Source organism: Anopheles nili, chromosome 2, assembly GCF_943737925.1.
Source record: "Anopheles nili chromosome 2, idAnoNiliSN_F5_01, whole genome shotgun sequence".
NCBI lineage: Eukaryota > Metazoa > Arthropoda > Insecta > Diptera > Culicidae > Anopheles > Anopheles nili.
The window spans coordinates 18,251,493-18,274,048 of NC_071291.1; the positions used below are offsets into that span (position 1 = coordinate 18,251,493).

At 50.5% G+C, this 22,556-nt stretch overlaps 1 protein-coding gene across 1 annotated transcript in view; it reads right to left on the minus strand.

Annotated features, from left to right (window-relative positions):
* Positions 1 to 1,569: 1,569 nt before the first annotated feature.
* Positions 1,570 to 22,556, minus strand: part of LOC128731543 (dual specificity protein kinase splA) — a 75,986-nt gene continuing 54,999 nt past the window's right edge. The window contains exons 3-4 of the mRNA XM_053824668.1: positions 9,486 to 9,669; positions 1,570 to 3,427 (exon numbers count right to left, since the gene is read on the minus strand). Of these exons, the coding sequence (XP_053680643.1) occupies positions 1,700 to 3,427; positions 9,486 to 9,669 (1,912 nt within the window). The 3' untranslated portion in view covers positions 1,570 to 1,699. The remainder of the gene's footprint in view (positions 3,428 to 9,485; positions 9,670 to 22,556) is intronic.

The following is a 22,556-nucleotide window of genomic DNA, read 5'->3' on the forward strand; positions in this document are numbered from 1 at the left end:
GAAATTACAAATGGCATCGAATGGGGTGAAACGGATAAAATAAAACAAAAAGAAAACCACCACAAAAAGGCGTGGCTTAGCGTGTTTGTGTGTCATTGTGCCTCTCCGGTGGGGTTTCACACCGTCGTTCGAATGCACAATTCCGGTGCCACCCGGCGAGGAGGAGCATCGTCACGCAACATTGCACACATTCGCGTTCACTGCTTGTGCAAGTGGTAACAATACGCGAATACGTGAAAAGAGAAAAAAACACTAGAAGCAAACAAAATACAAGCCTTCGCTCCTGGCAGGTGCATAAAGTTCGGTGCAATTCCACCAACCCAGACTCACGCAGCAGTGCAGCAGTTGCAGGTCTCACTGCAATTCGCCATTTGCACCGCGCGAACCCTTAGGCTTAGGGTCGACCCTACGCCCTACCGAAGGGACGGGAATGAGGCCGGAAAGTGCACCGGAAGCGCAAAGGAGAGAGCAGAAACAGCAAACAAACACAAAACAAAGAGCTTCTCCGTTTCCATTGACGGTGGGGAGAAGTGAAAAACAGAAAGAAAAACCGGTCGCGAAACGGAAACGTGCAATTACACACGCACGTGAAAGCTTGTTTTCGCTTCGCTCGAATGGAAGGGTTGCCGAAGGGGTGGAGAATGGGTGAAGTGAGACGACACTCACGGCGGGCGATTCCTTAGGGACAACGCCTAAATTACGCACAAATTACAACCACAAGAGTAGACTCAGTATTGATCTCCGCGCGGGATCGTACGCTCTCTCTCTCGATCGCCGTCAGCCCCAGGGTAAAAGAGGGGGAAGAGGGTAGGTTTTAGAGGGACGAAGGAAAAGGTAAGGATAGGAAGGGACTGTTGCGGCTGCCCGGGAAATGGAGCGCGTTCGCTGTATGTACAATGTGTCTTCGTTTTCGCCCCCAAAACCCCGTTACAATTGTCTGGGCTGTCCTGGTTTTCGTTTGATTACGCTGAACCGTCGCGAATGGTACCACCGCAAGGACCTTTCGCCATTTAGGATACGTGGACTGTGCTCGTTGGTTTGCTTTGCTGCATCGTTTCGCTGCATCAACGTCTTCCGCTGCTCTATAGGTACGATTATGTAAGGAAAGCTCTCAAAACCGACTGCCGATAAGTACTACCGTACCAAACCTGTACACGCAATCACACTCTGGCCACCGGTGAAAATCATGCTCTCTCTCTCTCTCGCTCTCTCTCGTTCTCTCTCTCACTGTCTCTCTGTACACTGGCAGGACCTCCTCGAAAGCCAGACAGCTCCATCTGGCTGTGACGTTGAGGATCCTTCCCTGAAGAAGGATTCTTCTATTGTGTTGCTTACATTAATCTCTCTTTCTCTCTCTCTCTCTCTCTCTCTCTCTCTCTCTCACTCTCGTAGACTGTACATCGCCTGCAACGGGCGCTTCTAGATATGGTTAAAACGTGCGTTTAAAATAAAAGAACCAACCACACCCCAGCGAAGGATGGTGGTTTTGATACTAAAATTAAAATCACATTCTTGGGTTGTTTTTGCTTCACTATCTCGCTCTCTCTCCCTCTCTCTCGTATGTCCTTCAGCGCACTCTTGATAGCGCAAGTTTTACTTGCACCGACCACAGACCGACACCTCAGAGCAGCATCTTGCCGTATACAATACTGGATATGAAGGGTTCGAGGGTCACCGCTTTCCGTTCTGGGGCCAGCTCTCAAGAGTCCACCACCAGCCCAGTGGCCGGCGTATTGGCCACAGAAGTTTGTTGCTGCTGCTGCTGCTGCTGTTGCTGAGGTTGCGAGTGAGTCTGCTCCGTCGATGGTACGCCTTTTTGGGCGCCTCCACCACCAACCGGCAGCAGATGTTGACCACTTCCCGTTGGACGGCGACTTCCGGTCCAACCACCGATCGCACTCCGGCCGGATGTTTGCGTGTGTTGGCTGTAACCCGAATCCGACCCAAAGCTCGAATCGCGCGAATAAATTGTCCCCGCGCCTCCAGGCGCTGGACCCACACCACCATGACCCGACCCATGCCGGAAGGTGCTAAACCCACCCGGCAGGATGTACGGATGATGGTAGGCGACTCCACCCGTACTTCCGGTACCGGTGCTACCGCTTCCCCCGCTTCGATCGCTGTACGTGTGCGACAGGCACCCGTCGTAGATGAGCCCCTCGTGGAAAACCGGCTCGTGGTAGATGTACTGCCCGGGGTCCTGTGGGCCTGCCGAGCTACCCGAGGAGTTCGAAATTACGGCCAGCTGAGGTGGACCACCGTTGCGTGGCGTTCGGCGATCGGACGATCGTGGGTTGGTTCGTGATCGTGCACCATAAGCCGCACCACGCGGTACACCGCCATTGCGGAAAATCGTCGAAACGGATCCACCACTCGATGCCGACAGCTGCGCGTTGATGCGATTCCGTCGCTCCACCGGATCCAATCCGTCATCGATCGTGCTGTAGTACCCACCAGCACCACCACGATGCCCGTTATTATTCACCCCGTTCAGATGATGCGGATGGTGGTGCGGGTGGTGGTTGTGGTGTAGCGGTGTGGTGTGGTTGTAGGCGGGCGGGGGTAACGTCATCATGCCCCGATCGTCGTACATGGACGGTGGCAGGACGACAGGATCAGGACCGGCTCTACGGCCCGATCCACCCAACGTTCCTGGGTGGTGTTTTCGCGACCGAAACAAACCCCCGTTGCTGTTGCTGTTGCTATTGTTGTTGTTGTTGTTGTTGCTGCAGTTGTTGGGCCCATTGTTGTTGTTGTTGCCACAGTCCGCACTCGAGCTGGAATTACGGTTGCTATGGCTGGCGTTGCTTGCGCTACTAGCACTGCTGCTGCCTCCATGATTGCTCCCGTTGTTGTTGTTGATGTTGATGTTGTTGTTGGTGTTGCTGATGTTGCCGTTGCTATGGCTACCACTGGCAACCCCACTGATGGCTCCAGTGATGCCAGCAGGCGCACGATGCAGTGGATGGTTGGTGTCATTACCCGACGAGGACGAAGACGACAGCAGCGAGTTCCTTTCGGTGCGATTCCGCTCGAGATATCCACCGGCTCCGGGAACGCTGGCTGCCCCAGCAAGTCCTTCGAGCGTGGCGGGCCCATTAGAGACGGAAGCAGTGGTGGCCGCACTGTTGCTGCTTCCACCACCATTGCTGCGATCGTGGTAGATCGTGGCCACGGTTGTACCACCGTCCGAGGGTGACTTGTGGAAGGATCGATCGCCGGGTAGACTCAGCTCATCCTCCGCAAAGTCGTCATCTGACTGAATTGGTGGTTCCGAGTCCGTATCCCGACCGGGACCGTGCTCTAGCTCCTCGTACACGTTGTCGTGGGATCGGTACGGGTCCGGACCGGGCGAGGAACAGATGAAGAGTGGTGGAGAGCGCGGCATCGGGTACCCGCTTGGGTAGTGGATTTGTTTCGCGTGCAGCTGTTGCGTGGGGGAGAGAATGAGACATGTAAATGGTCAGTTAAAGTCGGGGATCAATAGCCGTTTGGTGTCCTGTAGGTGTGAGTTGGACGCTAAAGAATATGCTTGTGACACGAGTTCCGGATGAGAAGAGAAAATGGAAATGTAACATGTATGTGAGTTTAGTGCAAGGAATAGAAAAGGTTCTAAATCTAGAATCACTTATCCTTTACAGTTCTGACAGCTTTTATCCTACATGCAAAACAGTTTTTTTTCTGTGCAACTGATCATCAGAATCAAGATGCCGAATTATGCTACAACCGGATCAAATACATTCATTTTTAAACACTACTGCATTTCTTGTAGCTGGATACAGTCGTTTCTGCGATTGAATCTTCTACGGGGCTTACAATACCTTGACAGCTTCAAATTACAATGAAAAAGTCTCGTTACTCAACGCGTCGTGGTTTTATTATGCGATTCCATTTTTCAGATTTGAACCGTCTTCACTCACGGACCCTTGTCTGGGATATTTTTCGCACGTAAAAAGTCAACCACGAGGTAGGACGAGCTGTTTTCCCCATTTTTTTGCGACCGACACATCGACGCGCTTTTAGCAAAAGGGTCTCGCAGATCAACCGTCCGATCGATCGACCGCTAGGGATATGTGTGGCGCGAAAGCTCTCGAAACACACACACTCCCGATGAGTTCGAAAATAAAACCAAACGAAAAAAAGAATGCCATTAGACCAAACGCCCGCTCTCGAAGGTTTCCACGGGAATGCATTAAAAAGTTTCGGTTGCGCGATGATTTCTTTCGCAAAACCTCTCAACCCCCTCCCAAAAGGATTCCAACGCCAGCCGTGTGTTTGGTGGGAGATCGATTGAACGAGTGTGTGCGAAATTCGAACCACTCGAGCGAGTTTTATGCTAACAGTGCCGGGCGGCAAAAGTGCCCTTCCGCGTGGCATAAAACCATCCCTCCGGTGAAGCGCTGGGCAAACAGTAAAACCAACCAACTTGTGTGAATGTGGCTGGCATCCTTTTCGCTGGGTCCATTGTGTCCGGTCGGTCGGTGTCCTGTAAGTGAGCGTTGAGCTGTTTGCATGCATGTGATACCCGGCTTGTGGTGGAAAAGTGTCCGGCGAAAAAGGCTCCACCCGTTGGCTGCAAAGTAACTGAATTTCCGGTGGCCTTCACCGGCTCGAAGTTGAAGATTTCAACTTCCGGGCGATTGGAAGTGGCGTTTCGTGGCCAGTACCCGGTGCAATGGTTGGGACCGATTTTATTTGTCCATTTTCGCTTTCGCACTCAGCTCGCGCTGATGCTGACGTTTCGCAAGCTTGCCTTCGGAAACAGCTCTCTTCGCTCGAAGACGAGATCGATTTTAGCTTGTGGGAGGAAAATCCCGGTGCCGTGACGTGTGACTCGGGACTGCGAAACTGCACGGTCTGGTTTCTTCTCACGACTCCATTTTGCATATATGACTTCACACTACGGCACTTCGGTGGCGCAGGTGCACCGAACGAAACAAATGCACCAAATGCGATGCCGATGGGTGAGCCATTTTCTTTCCATTTGAAACCGACGGCAATGGCATGCTCGGAGAATGTATGCACATATTTAGCTCGCAACAGCTCGCCAGAAACGTGCCCCTGGGCGGCTTAGGCGGCGAGGTAAAGTTTGGCATCGAAGAAGCATTCCCTTTGCCAGTTGGAGCTCGCGTTTCCGGATATCATTATGCCGGATGATTTCCATTGTGCGCCGTCACTCGTTCGGCGTGCGCTCGAACACCTCTCGAGGAAACGTTGCTGTTGTTGTTCGTGTTTGTTCGTACCCCTTTTTTGGCCATGGGAAGAGCTGAAGCTGAATTTGGAAGCAGTTATGATAAGTGCGCCTGCATTCACTCCCATCGACCGCGAAGGAGCCTCTCGAGCCGAACAACAAGAGGAACCAGGGAACAATGGTGAGGGCGCGAGAACACGATAGGAAGGAAGAAGAAAAACAGCACGGAAACATGATCAGCCGCATGATCTAACATCACTCGAGCCAAGGGGAATTGTTTGGACAATGCGCGCATATCAGCGCTTTACAGCGTACAACAAATAGACGCGAGCGCCAAGTTGTGCTTGTCCGTCGCGATGTTGTTTTTTTTTTATTTTCTTATTTATCTATCTAACGCCTTTTCTTTTCTCTCGTGCTGGCGCAGGTTTGCAGCCGACCCACCCGAGGTTCTAGCAGCCGGCAAGTGCTTTTCCTACACCCTTTTTTATCAGCCCTTTCGGACGGTGCCACTCGACGCCAGCCTCACTCAATCGCCACGGACGATGATGAACGGTTCCACCCCCAAGCCGCGAACTGGCTGCGGTGGCGACGTGTGTGGTCCCGGAACCCACCGGGAGGGAAAATGCCACCCAACGTGCCGAGGGACGTGAAACCGGACAGCCGCGGTGATCGCGAGATGGAATCGGAGATGGGGATCTTAGCTGAAGCGGCCGTTCGTCATAAGCGGACGAGTGCGCGTGCGTGAGCGAGAAAAAGGTGTCCCGCCGTCGGTGGGTTGTGTTTTCGTTGTAAATGCGGTCCCTGTGCGTGGACCCGGATAGGGTGCTGCGAAGGTAGAACAACCCTGGAACGCCTCGTGGCGTCTTCTTTGCGATTTGACGCGTTTCTTTCCATGAGTACGCGTGCGCGCGTGAACTCGCGCGAACGTCGATCAGCTCCAGCAAAAGGCTCAACTTCATCATGCGCTGCGAACGTCGGTTGACCACAGGGCTGGGTTTTTGATGGCAAACCGGACGCTGGTTTCGGGTGAAACTAAATATTACCCGTCCCGGGGCAGCCTCGAGGCGTGTGAACGTCCCGCAGGGAGTCTATCAAAAAGCCGGTCGGTTGTTGGTTGAATCTTAGCTATGCAACCACCGAACGTGCGAAGACGTTGAAAGGTTTCACGCCCCGGCATTCCGGTGGAGGATGGCGTTTTTGCTTTCTTGCTTGCTTATTTATTTATTTATTTTGCCGCATAAAACAAGCAACAGTGAACTTCCCCGCTAAAGCTTTAAAAGTGCAACAGTTGGTGTTTTTTTTGTGTGTTATTTTTCCAGCTGTCCATCTCAAGATCGCGGGCAAACACACTCACATGTTCCTTCAATAGGACAGCCCTTGGGCGGATAAATCCCCAAGCCGCGTGCCGCTAGAGATCCCTTTTTGGTTTCGCTATGGTTATCAATCGAACGGAATGTTCGACCAGGTTATCCTCGTGTCCAGCTGTGTGTCGGCTCCACGGCTAGACACGTTCGCGATACGCCGCGTCGGCTGTCGGGTTTATTTTATTTATCTACATTTTTTTTTTCGTAGAATAATTTGAAATGATAAGCGTTCGAGGCGATCGTACGGCGATCGGCTTTGGTTATAAATTCCCGTCCCCGGAGCTGGGCGCGTTCGCGCGGCTCCGTTAATTAGCGGCAACGCCAATCCTCTGGCACACCTGGAGCGCATGACAGCAAAAACGCCGGTGCCGGTGTTGGTGGAGTTTCCCCAACCGGGAAACGGGTTGGGTCGGCATAAACATGTTTGACAGCATTATTACACAGACACGAAATTTGATCATCACACGCCAATCATAATTCGCTTCGCACTCACGCCCGAACAGCCTGCTCTGTGGTTTTCATTCGAAGCCCGTACAACTTTAAACTCGCGTCTCGAGCGATCTTCGGGGCGATGTGACTTTGTGGGGCTTTTTTCTCGGGACGGTTCGCGTGGTAAATCATCCTACCTAGCGCAGAAGTTGCCGCATAAGTCGGATGCGTTTGACCACGAACGAATGCGCCCTTCACGGGATTGCCCCGGGAGCGGGAGAGAGAAAAAAAACACCCCTGGTTTAATGAAATGTAAATGGAAACAAATAAATTAGCCCCCACCAGCGTGGCCGGCAACGAGCCCAAATTATTGGGAAACAAAACGTCGGTGCTACGCAATCGCCCCATCCACCGGAGGCCAACCAACCCGATGGATATCTCACTCACGGGGTGCTTAGAACGGGCACGATCGGGGGCTCCATGAGCACCTGAGCGAGGGTTTTCTCGAGCGTGGCCAGAATTCTGCCGCTTTCAACGCCGAGAAAACCACCGAAATGGTCCCATTTCTATGCTACGAGCGCGCGCGCCTCCTCGGGAAAGCATGAAATACGATATGATGGGTAAATTGTCCACCCAACAGCCAACATCGGCCAGCCAGCTGGGCTGGGTTTCCATCATCTTTCCGTACGTCGATTATCGTTTGCCCGCGCGTTTGCAGTTGTGTGATTGAGCAACCGAAAACGCCAACCGCCGAGTGAGAACCGGGCGGATGAAGAACGTCTGAAGCAAACATGGGTACGGATGGGTAAGATATGTATTATTATAATTCCTTTTCCTCGCCCCACGAGCGCTGGATGAAGCGACCATTTTCTGGGAGGATCAGGTTTTGGTTTTTTTGTTTTGTCCCCTGCTCCGTTCGTTCAGGTTCAGGTTGTCGTCCTGTTGTAGAGTTTCGGCTCTCATGCATATTTCCGCTCTATGGCTCGTTCTCGCTTGCTTCACTCGCTTTCGGTGCTTTCCAGCATTAATTCCAAAATCATCCCATTGGAGTAGGGTGCACGTGTGTTTGTTTGCGTGTGTGTGTGTGTGTTGCAGGATGCAGCCGAGCATCGAGTTTCATCCTCAAACCGCGCGCGCGCCCGCGAGCTGTCGTTGTCATTGATCCTTTCCCAAACTCGCGACAGCGACACAAACGCAACGGAGAACCGCTTAATGCCGCGTGAATGGCACTCGGGAAGAGATCAGAAAAATGGACATTTTTTCCCTCTCCTTCTCTCTCTCTCTCTTTTGTCACTTCCTTCTTCCCCATCGCGTCTCATGCGATGTTTGCTCGCATGTCGATGCGAATTCCATCACTGCCCTGCACGACGAACCAGCCTGAGCGAAGGGACGGAACCGAAACCGAGGCACTATTGTCGCGTTTTGATATGCGTTTTGACATGGTTTGTCGTAATATTATGACAGCACCAGCCGTGAAGGGGAAAACCTCGGAACCGCGAGCATTACCCGTTGCATTGTTTGCGGATGGTCCGCGAGACCCGGAGTTCTTTTATCCCGTCTGATGAGGGATTTGCCGCCTCGAGATCGTGTCGCCTGAATGGAGCACGGCAAACGGGTCGTAGAATGAAGCAACAAAACGGCGGAGAAAAAGAAAACCTCCCTCTCGAACAAACGTGGAGTGCCGTGTGGTGCGGAGTTGTTGTGTTTTTCCTCATTCTGAATCCGTTTCCGGTCGGTGGATCGGATTTTGGTGCGACACGTGACGTGGAAGGACATTTGTTGAGGGAGCTTTTTTTATGATCGAAAAATAAAAACCCTCCTCATTTGGCCCTTGAGCGCGTTAGCACCTGAGAAGCTTGCTGCTCAACGATCGATCGCTGAGTTGTTCATGAGGCTCCGGGTCAGGATCTGGAAGCAGGAACACAGATTTCCATACGCGTTTGGTTAATGAGTTCGCGAATCGCAAGCTCGGTTCGATGGGCACAAGGATTTACGGTTAATTTCCATCATCCTTTAATCGATCGATTCCAGCGCGAGAAGACCAGGTTCTGCCTTCCCATCAATCAATTGTGTATTCGTGCGGCCCACTCCACCTCAACACAACGAACGAAATAATTGAAGCCCCAAAAATGGCCACGAAAACATGACACGTTTTGACGTTTCGATTGGTGTCGTTGTGCGCGAGTGGTGGATTGTAAAAGGAGGAAATTAAAAATTTATTACAAGACACCAACTGCGCGGTTGAAAATTATTCAACCCCCTTTACTCTCTCTCTCTCTCTCTTTCTCTCGCACTCGTCGGCTCTTTTCGCTTTTTCCTTTCATTCAGCGTTTGTATCGCCCAACGCCAACCTTCCCCCAGAACGGCCGAAAAACGTGTCACAAAGCATTATCCAATTTAGCGTGATTTAATGTAATCTGGGGAGACGGGCGAATTAATTTTGACAACGTCCGCGGACACCGGGCGGGCTTAATGAAAGACGGGCCCGGGGACCCACTTACCTCCATGTTGTGGTGGTGGTGATGGTGATGATGGTGCCGCATCACCAGCGGATGATGGCCGAGATGCACGTCCGGGTCCTCGTACGTCACCGAGTGGGCCGCGGAGACACCTGTCGCATCCAGATGGGGCGGACCGCGGGTGGGCGTCTTGCATGGCAGGAAGTTTTGAACTTTTCGCTTGTGTCTGTGAGTGAGAGAGAGAGAGAGAGAGAAAGAACGTCGAAGACGTCGATTAATGGCTGCACTTCGAGGAACGTTACGCTGCCTTTTGGGATGGCATTCCGCGAGCTGCCGCGACAGCTAATTAATGTTCCGCGAGGGTTCGGTCCCGTGGGACTGTGGGAAAACTTCTTCTTGGTGTTCCCCGCGGGCGAGGTGCACACTTTCAGTAAGAAACCCCCTCGAAAACCCCACGGAGAAGAACCCGCAAGGTCCACCGCATTGTTGCATTAAATTTCCCGCCTTTTCCCGTGAGAGGACTTCCACTCCAGCGCGCTTGCGGTCGTTGCAACGCAAATGTCAACCGCATCCAATACACATTAATTTCCACGGCATCTTCTTGGCTTTGCTTTTTTTTGTTTTCGTTTTTGCTGTTGTTTGCTGATGTGCGCTATCTTGCGCTCGCTTTCGTCCTTTTCCCGCGTGTACCATCGACACCGCGAGTACCGAACACCAATTAGAGCTGTAAATTAATTCCACTCACAAATCGAGCCAACTCGCGGCCCATATCCCACAGGGATTCTGCGCTCCGTGGCACACTCGTTTGGCGTTCAATTGCTCCTGCCGCGTCGGAGCCAGAAAATGAAACCGACACCGGGCATCGCATTCCAGCTGGTGGCGTGTGGTGAAAAGGGAAAAGCCATTCTTTTTCCTTTCGCCGTCGCTAATTAACATTCTAATTACCATCGCCACCGCGCGGGAGAGCAAGTTCTGGCAGCGCATTACTTCAAGATCAGCACCTCGGTAGGTTTTGGATGCGGTCTATTAGGCAATCAGCGCGCGAGTTGACTGCACATAATGCACATTACTAGCCACTCGGGTTACGAGGGAACGAGAAAAAAAACCTTCCCCCCAAATGGGCAACTGACACCGAACTCAACACCCGTGTTTGTTCACATCAAAGGAAAACTCGTCCCCACCCGGATGTCTTCAAAAAAAAAAGCGCCCAATATGAATGGAGGGAAAATGTATCGATTGTGGGTGGAGCACGCCGGCGCACGAAACGTTAATCCTTCACCCAATCCCATAAGCCGTCGGTGATGTTTCGGAAGGATCTTGCCCGGCTGCAGATTCTCTAGCTGCAAAAAGCGGGACGATGGCTTGGTCGGGTGGGCCGGTTTTGACGCAACACGCGTTCCGTGTGCTCACATCACTGTCGCTCAATCTGCGAAAGCTCAATGATCGAAGGTTCGAGTTAACGAACCAGCCTTCATCTTATTTAACGCTTGACGGAGCATCCTTTTGGCGTGCAATTTTCCTTTCGCCGTTTTTTTTTTTCTCTTCGCTCTCCCACTCTCTAGGTGACGTTGCCGAAAACGACAAACGCGGTTTGTGTGTTTCGTCCTTTTTGCCGAAATCGAACCGAGCCGTGTGGGTGCGCACGCACTGCGGCGATCATCGTGAGGGGTTTTTTGAGAGGTTGCGCCCACCACGACGGGTGCACGATGAAAGGACACATGTCGAAAAGGGGAGTTTTGTTGGGCGTAAAAATAGAGAGAGAGAGAGAGAGCGAGAAGTGAGGTGAGGGAAAAAAAATCGACAAGCCATAGAGCCGTTGGGGATGACGGCTCGCAAAAAAAAGGCCACACATCAAATCAAATTCATATCACTACCGTTATGAGGTCGTGACGAGCCGGAAGATACGGCCGGTTTGCGATGCGGACAGATATGAGGACAGTGCTCCCGGCTGTGGGATGGCGCAGCGAGCAAGGATTGATGGATGATTGCGACCGGTGCGAGGAAAATAAAGTCACCATCAATCCCGGTGACGTGAGTGGCATTTCTTCGTTTGGAAAATTTTGGAAGGAAAATGTTCCCGGGTCACGGAAAACCCCCTTGATTAGGCGAACGGGCGGATGGACACTGACACCGCTCATGGTGGCGGTGATTACTTTTATTGCCACTTCGGAAGTCGCCCCGATTCGGGCTAATGAAATGGTGTAACTTTTCAATCCAACGATCCTCTTGTGGCGCATCGCTGCCTCGAACCAGTCCGTGCTCGGGGAGTAAATATTTGATTTATCTCGTTACTTATACTTGACGTGCTCCCTTTGGCAGGATGTTATTCGGAAGTGCGAGAGAGAGAGAGAGAGAGCAAGAAAACGAGCGAACGAGATCGATCGATTAGGGTGTCAACTGTCAAGTAGGTCTCGTCCCGGGAACGATTAGGATTAGGATTGAGCGTGGGATTGAAATGGGGGACGGCCCCGGTGTCCGGTGATAAAGTGAGTAAACAGTTGCCCGAAGCCATCAACTTTCCGGCTAGTTGCGCCATTACGGAAGTTCCGGTGACTTCTGGGGCCAATCCAAATAATGACAAAGCGAACATATCGTTTCCATGGCAACGTGGCGTGTGCGAGTGTAATGAATGGAAGGACCAAAAGGAAAAATTCACCGCCTACTCGATGAAAGGTCGCAGCTTCCATTTTCTTCCTTTCTCTCTCTCGTGGAACCATCGGACGAACGGTTATCGCTTCCGTGCTGTCACAGGACCCGGAAAGCTCAGGACCCGGGCCCATGACGCCATCACGCCTGCAAGCGTGATCCGTGAAGGATTTATAGTGCAATTTTCCCGCTCCGAGCATCCAATCACCGGGACCGGGGCGCATGCCGGCCAACACCACGTTTGACATCTTATCAGGGCGCTGGCTGAAAAACACTCTCCCGCCCTTCGCTGGGCACGGTTGGCTAGCGCGCGTCGTCGCGGAGAAATTTAATAAAGTTAATTTATCTACCGTTGCGCCGCTGCCGACGCTTTTGCCTGAAGCCTCGAATCTGCTTCTTTTGCTTTGACTTTTTGAGCGTGGCGTGGCCCCTCAGAACGGGAAGCTTCCGCTGGAAAGTTCTCTCTCTCTGTTTTTCTTTATCCCTCTGTCTCTTTCTACTTGTTTTTCGGTCCCTTTTCAACCCATCAGCTAGGACCTCCGATGCTTTTCACGTTCACTTCCGAGTTCCGCCGGGGGGAGCCTGATGGGTATCACACGTTGGGTTTATGTGTGATGACCCGGGTCTTGACTTTTATTAAACTCGGAACCAACTTTCCCAATTTCACCACCTTCTCGTTGTGTGTGTGTGTGTGTGCAAGATTTCGCCTCCATTTTATCACTTCGGACCACCTTTGGCCGGTCGCGTGGGTCGCATCGCAACCGGATGCATCGAATCTTTTGCAGAGAAACTTAAAAAACTTAGATATATCGCCGCCGCCCGCCCGTGTGTCGTCTTTGGCGTCGTCGTCGTCGCTGCACCGTGGTTGGCAGGGCCACAAACTTTTGGGGAAGCTTTCCACCGCGTGCCACAAGCCACGCCACACCCCGACCAAAACCTGTCGTCCGTCGGTAAAGTTAAACTTAAAGTCAATTTCCTCCCCCTTTTGGGGGAGCTTCATCCGGCCGTGGAAGCCAAGGAAGGAAAACTCCGTTACGCCTCTGTTTGCTGTAAGCATTAAACCGACCGTCCGACATCCGGCCCCACCTGGGAAGGGTGTGAACAACGTCCGGTGCAAATCCGCACAAATGCCGGCTTGCCGGACCGCGCCCGGATCTTGAACGGACGCCCTGTGTCCGAGTGACGACGGGGAAAAGCGACACACACACAAACACACAAAAAGGACACGAAATCCAAAATCAATGACAACTATTCGCCCGGGAAAGTTTTCCCTTTGGCCAGGCATGGCGTGAATTCCGGCTCGGTTAGATTTTTCTTACCGGCCGCATCCTGTCTGGGCGTTCGATTCTTACGGAAGGATATCTGGTGTTTTTTTTGCCTCCCTCTCCTCTCATACCGAGGAAAACTCGACCAACCAACCGTGGACGGGGTTTTTGGGAAGGTGTGCGTCGGAATTTCCGGATGAAATTTTCATCAACCTTCCCGTCCGTTTGGTCCCAATGGCTCCTTTACCACTTTCCGAGTCGATGGCATCGCCAACATGTTAACCATGATCCATCCTTTCACCGTGGGATCTTCCGAACCAGCCCCCGTCCGAAATCGGTCACGGTTTTCTTTTTTCCTTCCCACCCACCAAAGCTACCTCCCACCACCTTTCGGGGAGAAAAATTGGATGAAATTGGTCGGTAAAAAGTAGGATGATCCATTTTATTTTACGTCAACCCACCGCCACCCTGTGCTCGGTTGGGACGGGTGCCGGAAAAATCCCCCGAAACCCCTCTCCTTCCTCCCTCCCCCCCCCCCCCCGGGGGCGTGGGAGTGTCGCAGTTTTCCTTTCCCTGCTTTTCTCGCTCTCGTTTTTTTTTGGTGTTCGTCCCCTTTTCATCGCAACCGCCTTCTAAAACGGCCGAGCGAGCGAGCGAGTGCCCGTCCCGGAGCACGAAATAAATAGCCGGTGTTAGCTTGCTAATCCTTTAAAGCCGGAACGGATACAGCTTTAATTGCGGGTTTTTCGGCCACCCACGGTGGTGGCGTCGGGGCACGAAATTTCCGCATCCGGACACACTTCATCACCTTCGTCCGGTGGGCGACGGGTTTCAGTTTCAGAATGAGCGTGGATTAGTAGAGCGCTGTGTCGCTCCGGCGCCGGCCGGAAAAATGGAACGAAGCTGTGAAAAACCCATCCATCCGCGGCGCGTGGTCCCTCGGCCCGATTGGCTTTCCGGTTCGTTTGGCTGTTTTAATTTCAAAAGAAAGGGGAGATCGGGAAAACCCCCCAGTGGAGAGGAGTGGGTGGAGATAAGGGTGGCAAAAGGAGCCAGATACCCGAACCCGAACCCCCGAGAGTGGGGGAAAGCGAATACGTGTAAATTGAGCGGGATGACTTGCCGAATGGGAAGTTAACATTTTTACGCATCCTTGCGAGAGCGTCACGCGTATGCTTCCGTTGTGTGTGGTGGTAGTGGTGGTGTGCGTGTTGTGTGGTGGAAAAGTGTGGCTTTTCCCGTTCCGACGATTCCGTCAGGGGTTGGCATTGTTCGGGATTTTGTAATTAAACGACCTAGGCAGAACCGGGGGCCGCCTGGGGAGGGAAATAAATTTGCATGCCTGCAAGAAGCTGCACGAAGTTTCGGGTGCACTTGCTTCCTTTCAACACACACACACCCAGCCACACACACAAAAACAGGATCGAACAAGCCATCTCCCCTGCTCACACTTGACAGCAGCTGTCATCTGCATTTGCGTGTCGAAAATTCGTTCCCTGCGCTTGGGATTTTCCTTCACCGAGCAACGGCGGTGCAGCGTGGTTTGTCTGCTGGCGCACTCGCAAACCGCCGGCTCCGAAATCCTTTTAACGCACCCCGATTGCAAATACCCGACCGCAGAATTTCGCCTCCCCCCCCCTCTGCCAAGCGCCTACCGCAAACCACCCTCACCCAACAAATCGCACTTTTATCGCTCGCTCGGTTTTCCCCCTTTCGGGCACGCCGGGCGAAGGCGGACTATTTCCGGAACGGGTTTATCCTTCATTAAGTGGAATGGGAAGCCGACGGGCCGGGTTTCTCCCGGGAGCTTTGTTTCGCTTTTTCCTAGTCTTAAGCAGCGGGTAAGGTTGAAGGCAGCTCCCGGAGTGTAATGTCAACTTCCGCTCGGTCTAATGCGGTGTTCAGAATTCGCAGCGCTTCCGAGAGACACGTTGGCCTCCCCCCACGTGGAAAAACACGTGGAAAAGCATAATAAATTCACAACATACAGAACCATCTGTTAACGCAAGCAGCCAAGTGGTGGTGGCTGGCGACCGAACAACCGCAAGGGTGGGATTTGGTTCCTGCACCTCGGGGAGCACCCTCGAAAAAGTACGGAAGGGTTGATTTTTTTTGTTGTCATCCCTCTATTTCTCATTTGTTTCGTCGTTCCGGCTGCTCTGTACGTGGCGGTGGCTATTGCATTGGCGTAGTCGTTTCAATGCGCACCCGATGTGCCGTGAATGGTGGGACACTGCGGGAAGGTTTATTACATCGATAGATTCATAAATTAATCACGCCGGCGAGAGATAAGCGCGCGAGATACGCTCTCCGCCATAAATTATGGTCCCGAAGAAGCCACCGGTTGGGACCGGGGTTCGCCTAACGCGCCCTAAAAATGGAGTGCCTCTTGCGTGTGCAGACACACAAACACACCGATTCGTTCCCGGACCCATCGGGACCGATCGAGAGTGAATATATCATCGCCCGCAGCCCTACGGAAGGTCCGATCGGACGCAGCCCGCGCGACACGACCACGCCAGAATGGATGATCATTATTTGATGTCCTCGCTCCACGAGCTGATTCGAGCGGGATGATTACACGCACGACAACCCGGGCGCTACACGTCACACGTGAAACCGTGCACGGGGTCGGTGGGGATGGTTCGAAATTTATGGAAGAACGTCCAAAACACGGCACCTCTTCGACAGTTGATCGCCGTCGATGGTTGGAAATTATGTAAATGTGCCGTTGCTTATCGCGCGACCCTCGGCCGGACACAATCTCGCCAGCCGCTTCGAACCCGGTGAGTGCTATTTAGCAGCGAACGAGTGTGCATGTGTGTATATATTTATAATAAAATTATGCAGCCTTGCAAAACGGGAAGTGCGCCCTCCGGGGCGAGGCTCCCAAGCGGCGTCCTTGATATCGATCATTAGCGCGGGGATCTTCGTACGGTGTGGCAGTGAAAAGCCAGGTTCGCTCCCGGGCACAGGCCCGTATTAGGGTTTGCTCCAAAAATGGTCGCTTATTTTGGGGTGGAAAACTCGAATCGGATGTGGAAAATGCTGTCCCGCGTGAAGCCAGCATGAAACCGAGCGACCAAAAAGAAAAAAAAAAGATCAGCCCCAAAACCCTGATAAAATGCGAAATCGCACCATAATATCGGCTCCCATGCCATTCCAGCGGTGCGACGCCATCGTGCGTGCAGATTCATGTGAGAAAACATGAACAATGTGGCCCCTTCCGCTCTTTCGACCATATCAAAAACGGCCCTAAATGAAACCGAAAAAGTAATGTGTAAACGTAGCGTTTGGAAATATGGCGAAAAAAAAAACCGAGGAAAAAAAAAAGAGCCGCCCCAACTCGCCGTTAAAATAAACTGCAAACAAATGGTGGGATGGAGGAAAAATAAACCGAAAACTCGTCCCCGTACCACGGATGGTGGATGGCGTTGGAGTTTGGGAAGGGTGGCCAAAAATCGCGAGCTCCTCAAAAGTGCTACCGCCAAAAATGGCTATTATGTTTAATTGACCGAAAAGAGACTGGAGTAAGAGAGCAAGCCCCACGAAACGCACGGTTCCGTGCGGTGATCGTTTCGTTGGGTTGTCTGTAATTTATCTTGTTATCTTCCTTTTAGGGCCGAGAACGGAAAGCCAGCACCGGTGGCGAAAAGGCAACAATTCGTGAACAGGGAACAAATCACCGGCTTCGGGAAGCGTTCGCCCTGAGCCGGAACTTGATGGAGCGAGTTGATAAATCTTCGTCACAGCAAAACCAAAAAAAAAAAGGAAGAACCATCAAGCAACGATATAAAACGACGACGCACCCGTTTGGGGGGGGTCGAGTAGAATTTTGATGAGTTACTGAACCACCAGGCAAAGCGAAACCAATGCAGCCCCTTTTTCTTGCCGTGGCCCTCGGAATGCAACGCAACCAGGTGGGGCGCTAGGGTTTTTACGCGATGCGATGCAATTTTCCACCGCATTTAATTCCACCAATGAGCCGAGTGTGTTCCAGCGCACAGGATGAGCGCGCGCCTTTTCGGACCGCTTTCGAGGCGCCATCGGGGAAACGAAAAACGAGCCCGAAAGCCCGCGTCTGGGCGCGTCGAAGCGGAACCGTGTGTCATAAATTGTCCTTCCGCTCGGTGCACGGGAATAAAAGTGTCACATTTGGCACACGGACAAACACGGACGCCTCGGGGTCTCGGTGTGGCTGATCATCTCGTCTTGTCGGTGCTGCAAACAGCACGCTGGCAACGAACCATCGGTGGGCACATCTGTCAGCGATTATGGGGCGTAAGAAATGTGCTTTGACATTTGTCCGCAACATTGTTGAATTTCTTACTTCACGCGCTCATTGCCAGGGTGCAAGAGCCGCAAGAGAACGAGCTATCATTTTGACGATCTACAGCGGCAAACGGATTGCAAACGCACATCCACAAGCTTTCGATCCGGATATGAAAACGCCATCCGGAAGCCACCGTGCACAGTGGGCACTTTCATCCAAATACCGGGAGAAAAGTGAGGGCCTGGCCGTTAAACTACGTTGTTCAGAATACTAAATACAAAACATAATATAAAATTCATTTCACGGTTAACAATTCCGAATTTTTGAATTCCAAAAGTCCAATTTTATAAATTCCATGGCTGGTGGGCATATCCTCCCATCAACCGTATAGATTGCACTTTATCACGGGCGGACAAGGTTAGTTTATCTATGCAATTCTGCTGGACCTATGCTATTCCTCTCTTTCCTTCAGAGGACTCTTTCGAATTGCTGGTCTTGTTGTTCAACCAGTTTGATTTCTTCGGCCTCCTGTGTTGGATTGGAAAATTTGAGGGTATTTAGGATATAGGGAGGTAGGGAATCAGATGACCAAGTCTTGGCCGAAGCAAACCGACGAATTGCTCTTAGATAGCTCACGAATAGGGAACTCCGACAGCCTTAGAACAGTCTCAATTGCACCCAATATTGCCGAACTGGGTCTGTCATCGTGCCATGCAGATATCCCAGGGAGCCCGCATATATTCGTGGGGTAGGATAGAACTGTTAAAAATGGCCAAAAGATCTGCATTTTCATTACCGGGAAATTCGTTCCTTTCAGCTAAATAATCGATTTTATTACTTGGTACTAGAAAAATCCTTTCCAAAAACTCACGAATTCGCACGCAGATCATGTAAAAATTTTGAAAAGGGTCACCCGAATTCATATAAAAAAACCACGTGACGCACCCTGCTCGCTCGCTAATCGAGAGGATTTCAGCGACGGATTTTGAACGCCAAAATCGTCAAATTTGATTTCGCTAGTAACGAGAGATCATGCGTAGAAGAGGTTGCATGCACCAGCCCAATTTCGTTTCGAACATCACTTGTCACTCAAGGGTTACCTCAATGTTTTCAGTACATATCGTCGATCTTTTCGGCGCATGATAATCAGCATCCCATCTCATTTGCTCTCGTTTGCTATCGATCACATATTTCTACGCACACTGTAGCATCTTCTTGAGCGTTTTATCTTGCTGGTCAAAATTCGGTCGCAGTATTTTGTCGGTCATAAAATATTGACTGGCTGCTTACATAAAATCCTTTTTCGATACAGATCAAAGCTCAGAAATGCTTACCATTAATTTTTGTGATATTAACAACTGTTCGCCATATCATTGAGCATCTGTTTATCACAAAACTATATGAAATTAGTGGGTTGATCAAACACGGTGTCCAACTAGCACGCATCACTCCATAGTGCACCAATGGTCACCTCCTACGCGCGCCTGGTACAAAAAAATAGCAGCTTGTCCTTGTTACACTCATGTGCAGTTCCCGTTATCCGAAGTAGTAATCTTTATGTCCATGGCGCACGTTTTTTATCAGCAGTGCCAAATCTGGCGTCGTTTCGGATTGTCTTTGCGCACGTAGATTTCAGATTACATGGGGCACGCTGCAATCTGGAGAATTTCGACGACCGATTTTGAACGCCAAAAGCGACAAATTTGAATTCGCTAGTACCGAGAGAACATGCGTCGAAGAGGTTACAGGCACCAGCTGGATTATTACACTAAATATTATGGATTTCCCCTCCTAATGTTATCAGTACATATTGCCGATCTTTCCGACACATGATAATCAGCATCCTATCTCGTTTGTTCTCGTTTGCTATCGGTCACATATTTCTAAGCACACTGTAAGATCTTATTGAGCGTCTTATTTTGCTGGTCATAATTCGGTCGCAGTATATCGCCGGACATAATAAATTGTCTGCCTGCGTACATTAAATCCTCTTTTGATACAAAACAAAAAAGCAGTGGCTTAGAAAAAAGAAATTTACCGCACACCGTTTACTGATTTGATTTCTGTCACAAAATTATTTAATGTATGCAGCCAAACAATTTATTATGACCGCCAAAAAAATTGCGACCGAATTATGACCGGCAAGATACGACGCTCCATAATACCCTACAGTGTGCTTAGAACAGTTCGATCGATAGCAAACGAGAGCAAATGAGATAGCATGCTCATTATCACGCGCCGAAAAGATCGACGATATGTACTGATAACATTAGGAGGGGAAATCCAATACATTTAGTGTAGTACTCCGGCTGGCTCCTGCAACCTCTTCGACGCATGTTCTCTCGGTACTAGCGAATTCAAATTTGTCGCTTTTGGCGTTCAAAATCGGTCGTCGAAATTCTCCCGATTGCAGCGTGCCCCATATAATCTGAAATCTACGTGCGCAAAGACAATCCGAAACGACGCCAGATTTGGCACTGCTGATAAAAAACGTGCGCCATGGACATAAAGATTACTACTTCGGATAACGGGAACTGCACATGAGTGTAACAAGGACAAGCTGCTATTTTTTTGTACCAGGCGCGCGTAGGAGGTGACCATTGGTGCACTATGGAGTGATGCGTGCTAGTTGGACACCGTGTTTGATCAACCCACTAATTTCATATAGTTTTGTGATAAACAGATGCTCAATGATATGGCGAACAGTTGTTAATATCACAAAAATTAATGGTAAGCATTTCTGAGCTTTGATCTGTATCGAAAAAGGATTTTATGTAAGCAGCCAGTCAATATTTTATGACCGACAAAATACTGCGACCGAATTTTGACCAGCAAGATAAGACGCTCAAGAAGATGCTACAGTGTGCGTAGAAATATGTGATCGATAGCAAACGAGAGCAAATGAGATGGGATGCTGATTATCATGCGCCGAAAAGATCGACGATATGTACTGAAAACATTGAGGTAACCCTTGAGTGACAAGTGATGTTCGAAACGAAATTGGGCTGGTGCATGCAACCTCTTCTACGCATGATCTCTCGTTACTAGCGAAATCAAATTTGACGATTTTGGCGTTCAAAATCCATCGCTGAAATCCTCTCGATTAGCGAGCGAGCAGGGTGCGTCACGTGGTTTTTTTATATGAATTCGGGTGACCCTTTTCAAAATTTTTACATGATCTGCGTGCGAATTCGTGAGTTTTTGGAAAGGATTTTTCTAGTACCAAGTAATAAAATCGATTATTTAGCTGAAAGGAACGAATTTCCCGGTAATGAAAATGCAGATCTTTTGGCCATTTTTAACAGTCCGCCCCCCAAAATAACCCTGTAGCTCGGTTTAGAAAAAATAATTCATTTCCATGTGAGGGGGCGCAAGGTGGCAGCAGATTTTGTTATAAATTCAAAGATAAATTACTGTACTATATCCTGTGCTATGCCATTGCTTGAAGACTTTTGATGCTTTATTAAAAGAATAACGTTTTATAAAAGAAAACATGATTTTGCATGCTATTTTTCGTACATTTACATTTGTTGATGATATATTCTACGAAAAAATTATATTTATTTTTTTTAAATGACAATAACAATTAAATAACATATCCAAAATTGTCAAAAATGTTGAGTTTCTGAAATTTAGTCAAAGAGAAAAAAAAAATGTAAGTCAACTTAAAAAAATTGACAATTTTTCAATTTTTTCACTCATTTTCGACATTGACAGGCTGTTACCCCGAGAATGTTGGACTTAAGCCCATAAAATTTTGATGTTATCTAAGTTTAACCCTCTAGTTTCGGAATATAACAAAGGTTTTTAAAACATCTCAAATTTGTTTTTTGGCTTTTATCCCGGCAAATTGCTCAACGTGCCGTGGTGTGGTAAAGTTGAATTCCGCTCGCTCGGCAGCACCATCGTCGTTTTGCGGACGAAAAGTTGCCGTCTTTCGTTTCAGTTGCTCATTGACCACCGAAAGTTGCTTCAAGCGAACCGAAACATGGTATCGGTTTTAATTACTGATAGCCATTTGGAATCGAAACGTTCCCACGATGGGGCGGCTTCCTTCCGCTCGGCGAATGCCAACAGGACGGCAACGTGGCCATGGCAACTTTGCTCGCCGGTGACTCTTTCCACACGATCAGATCTCGGTGGTGGCCGATTGTGAAAACTTCCCCACGGGGACATGGAAACATTGTACGCTTTCCTGTAACACCAGAGAAAGAGCCGGGAGAAAAAGAGGCAAGCGAGCGAGAGAGAGAGAGAGAGAGAGAGAAAGGACGAGACCGGGGATTGAAAGGGCGCACAACCGACTGCGGCACAATTTTCCGCTTGATGTGGTGAAAGTAAAAATCACACAATGAAGCCAGGGAAACGGGGCGGGCAAAGTTTTCTGCAATGTGTCCTTCCCGGTCGCTTTCAGGAACCGCGCTGTGGAGGCAGCTTGTGGGGGGAGGGAGTGGGAAGAAGGGCAAGTGCTATGGCCGGAAATAACGCTGAAATCCTTACAGCATCATAAATTAGGCGCTACCACACCGAGGCCAAGCCGAAACAAGCTGTGGGGCTCGCGCACAGCACGGCAGGACGAAGCTTCTGCCAGGCACAAGAAAGAAAGAAAGCTGCCGCAATACACACGAAAAAAAAATGGACGAGAAAACCCGGGACTTTCGTCCTGCGGGACGGGCGAAAGAAAAATCCGACCCGTGACCGGTCGCGCGGGGGTCCGGAAAACTGGATACACACGCTTTCCTTGTGGCTTGCCGTTCTGCCCGGGCACGTTCAAGTGAGTGGACAAAAATTCCATTTTCTCTGCCACGTCACAGCCAGCCGGAGGGTTTGGGAGGGGGGGGGGGGGTGAATTTTGCCCGTGGCCATTGTGCGACCGACGTTCCTTGGGGAGCGAATGTATGGGCGAGAGAGACGATGTAAGAATGGCCATTA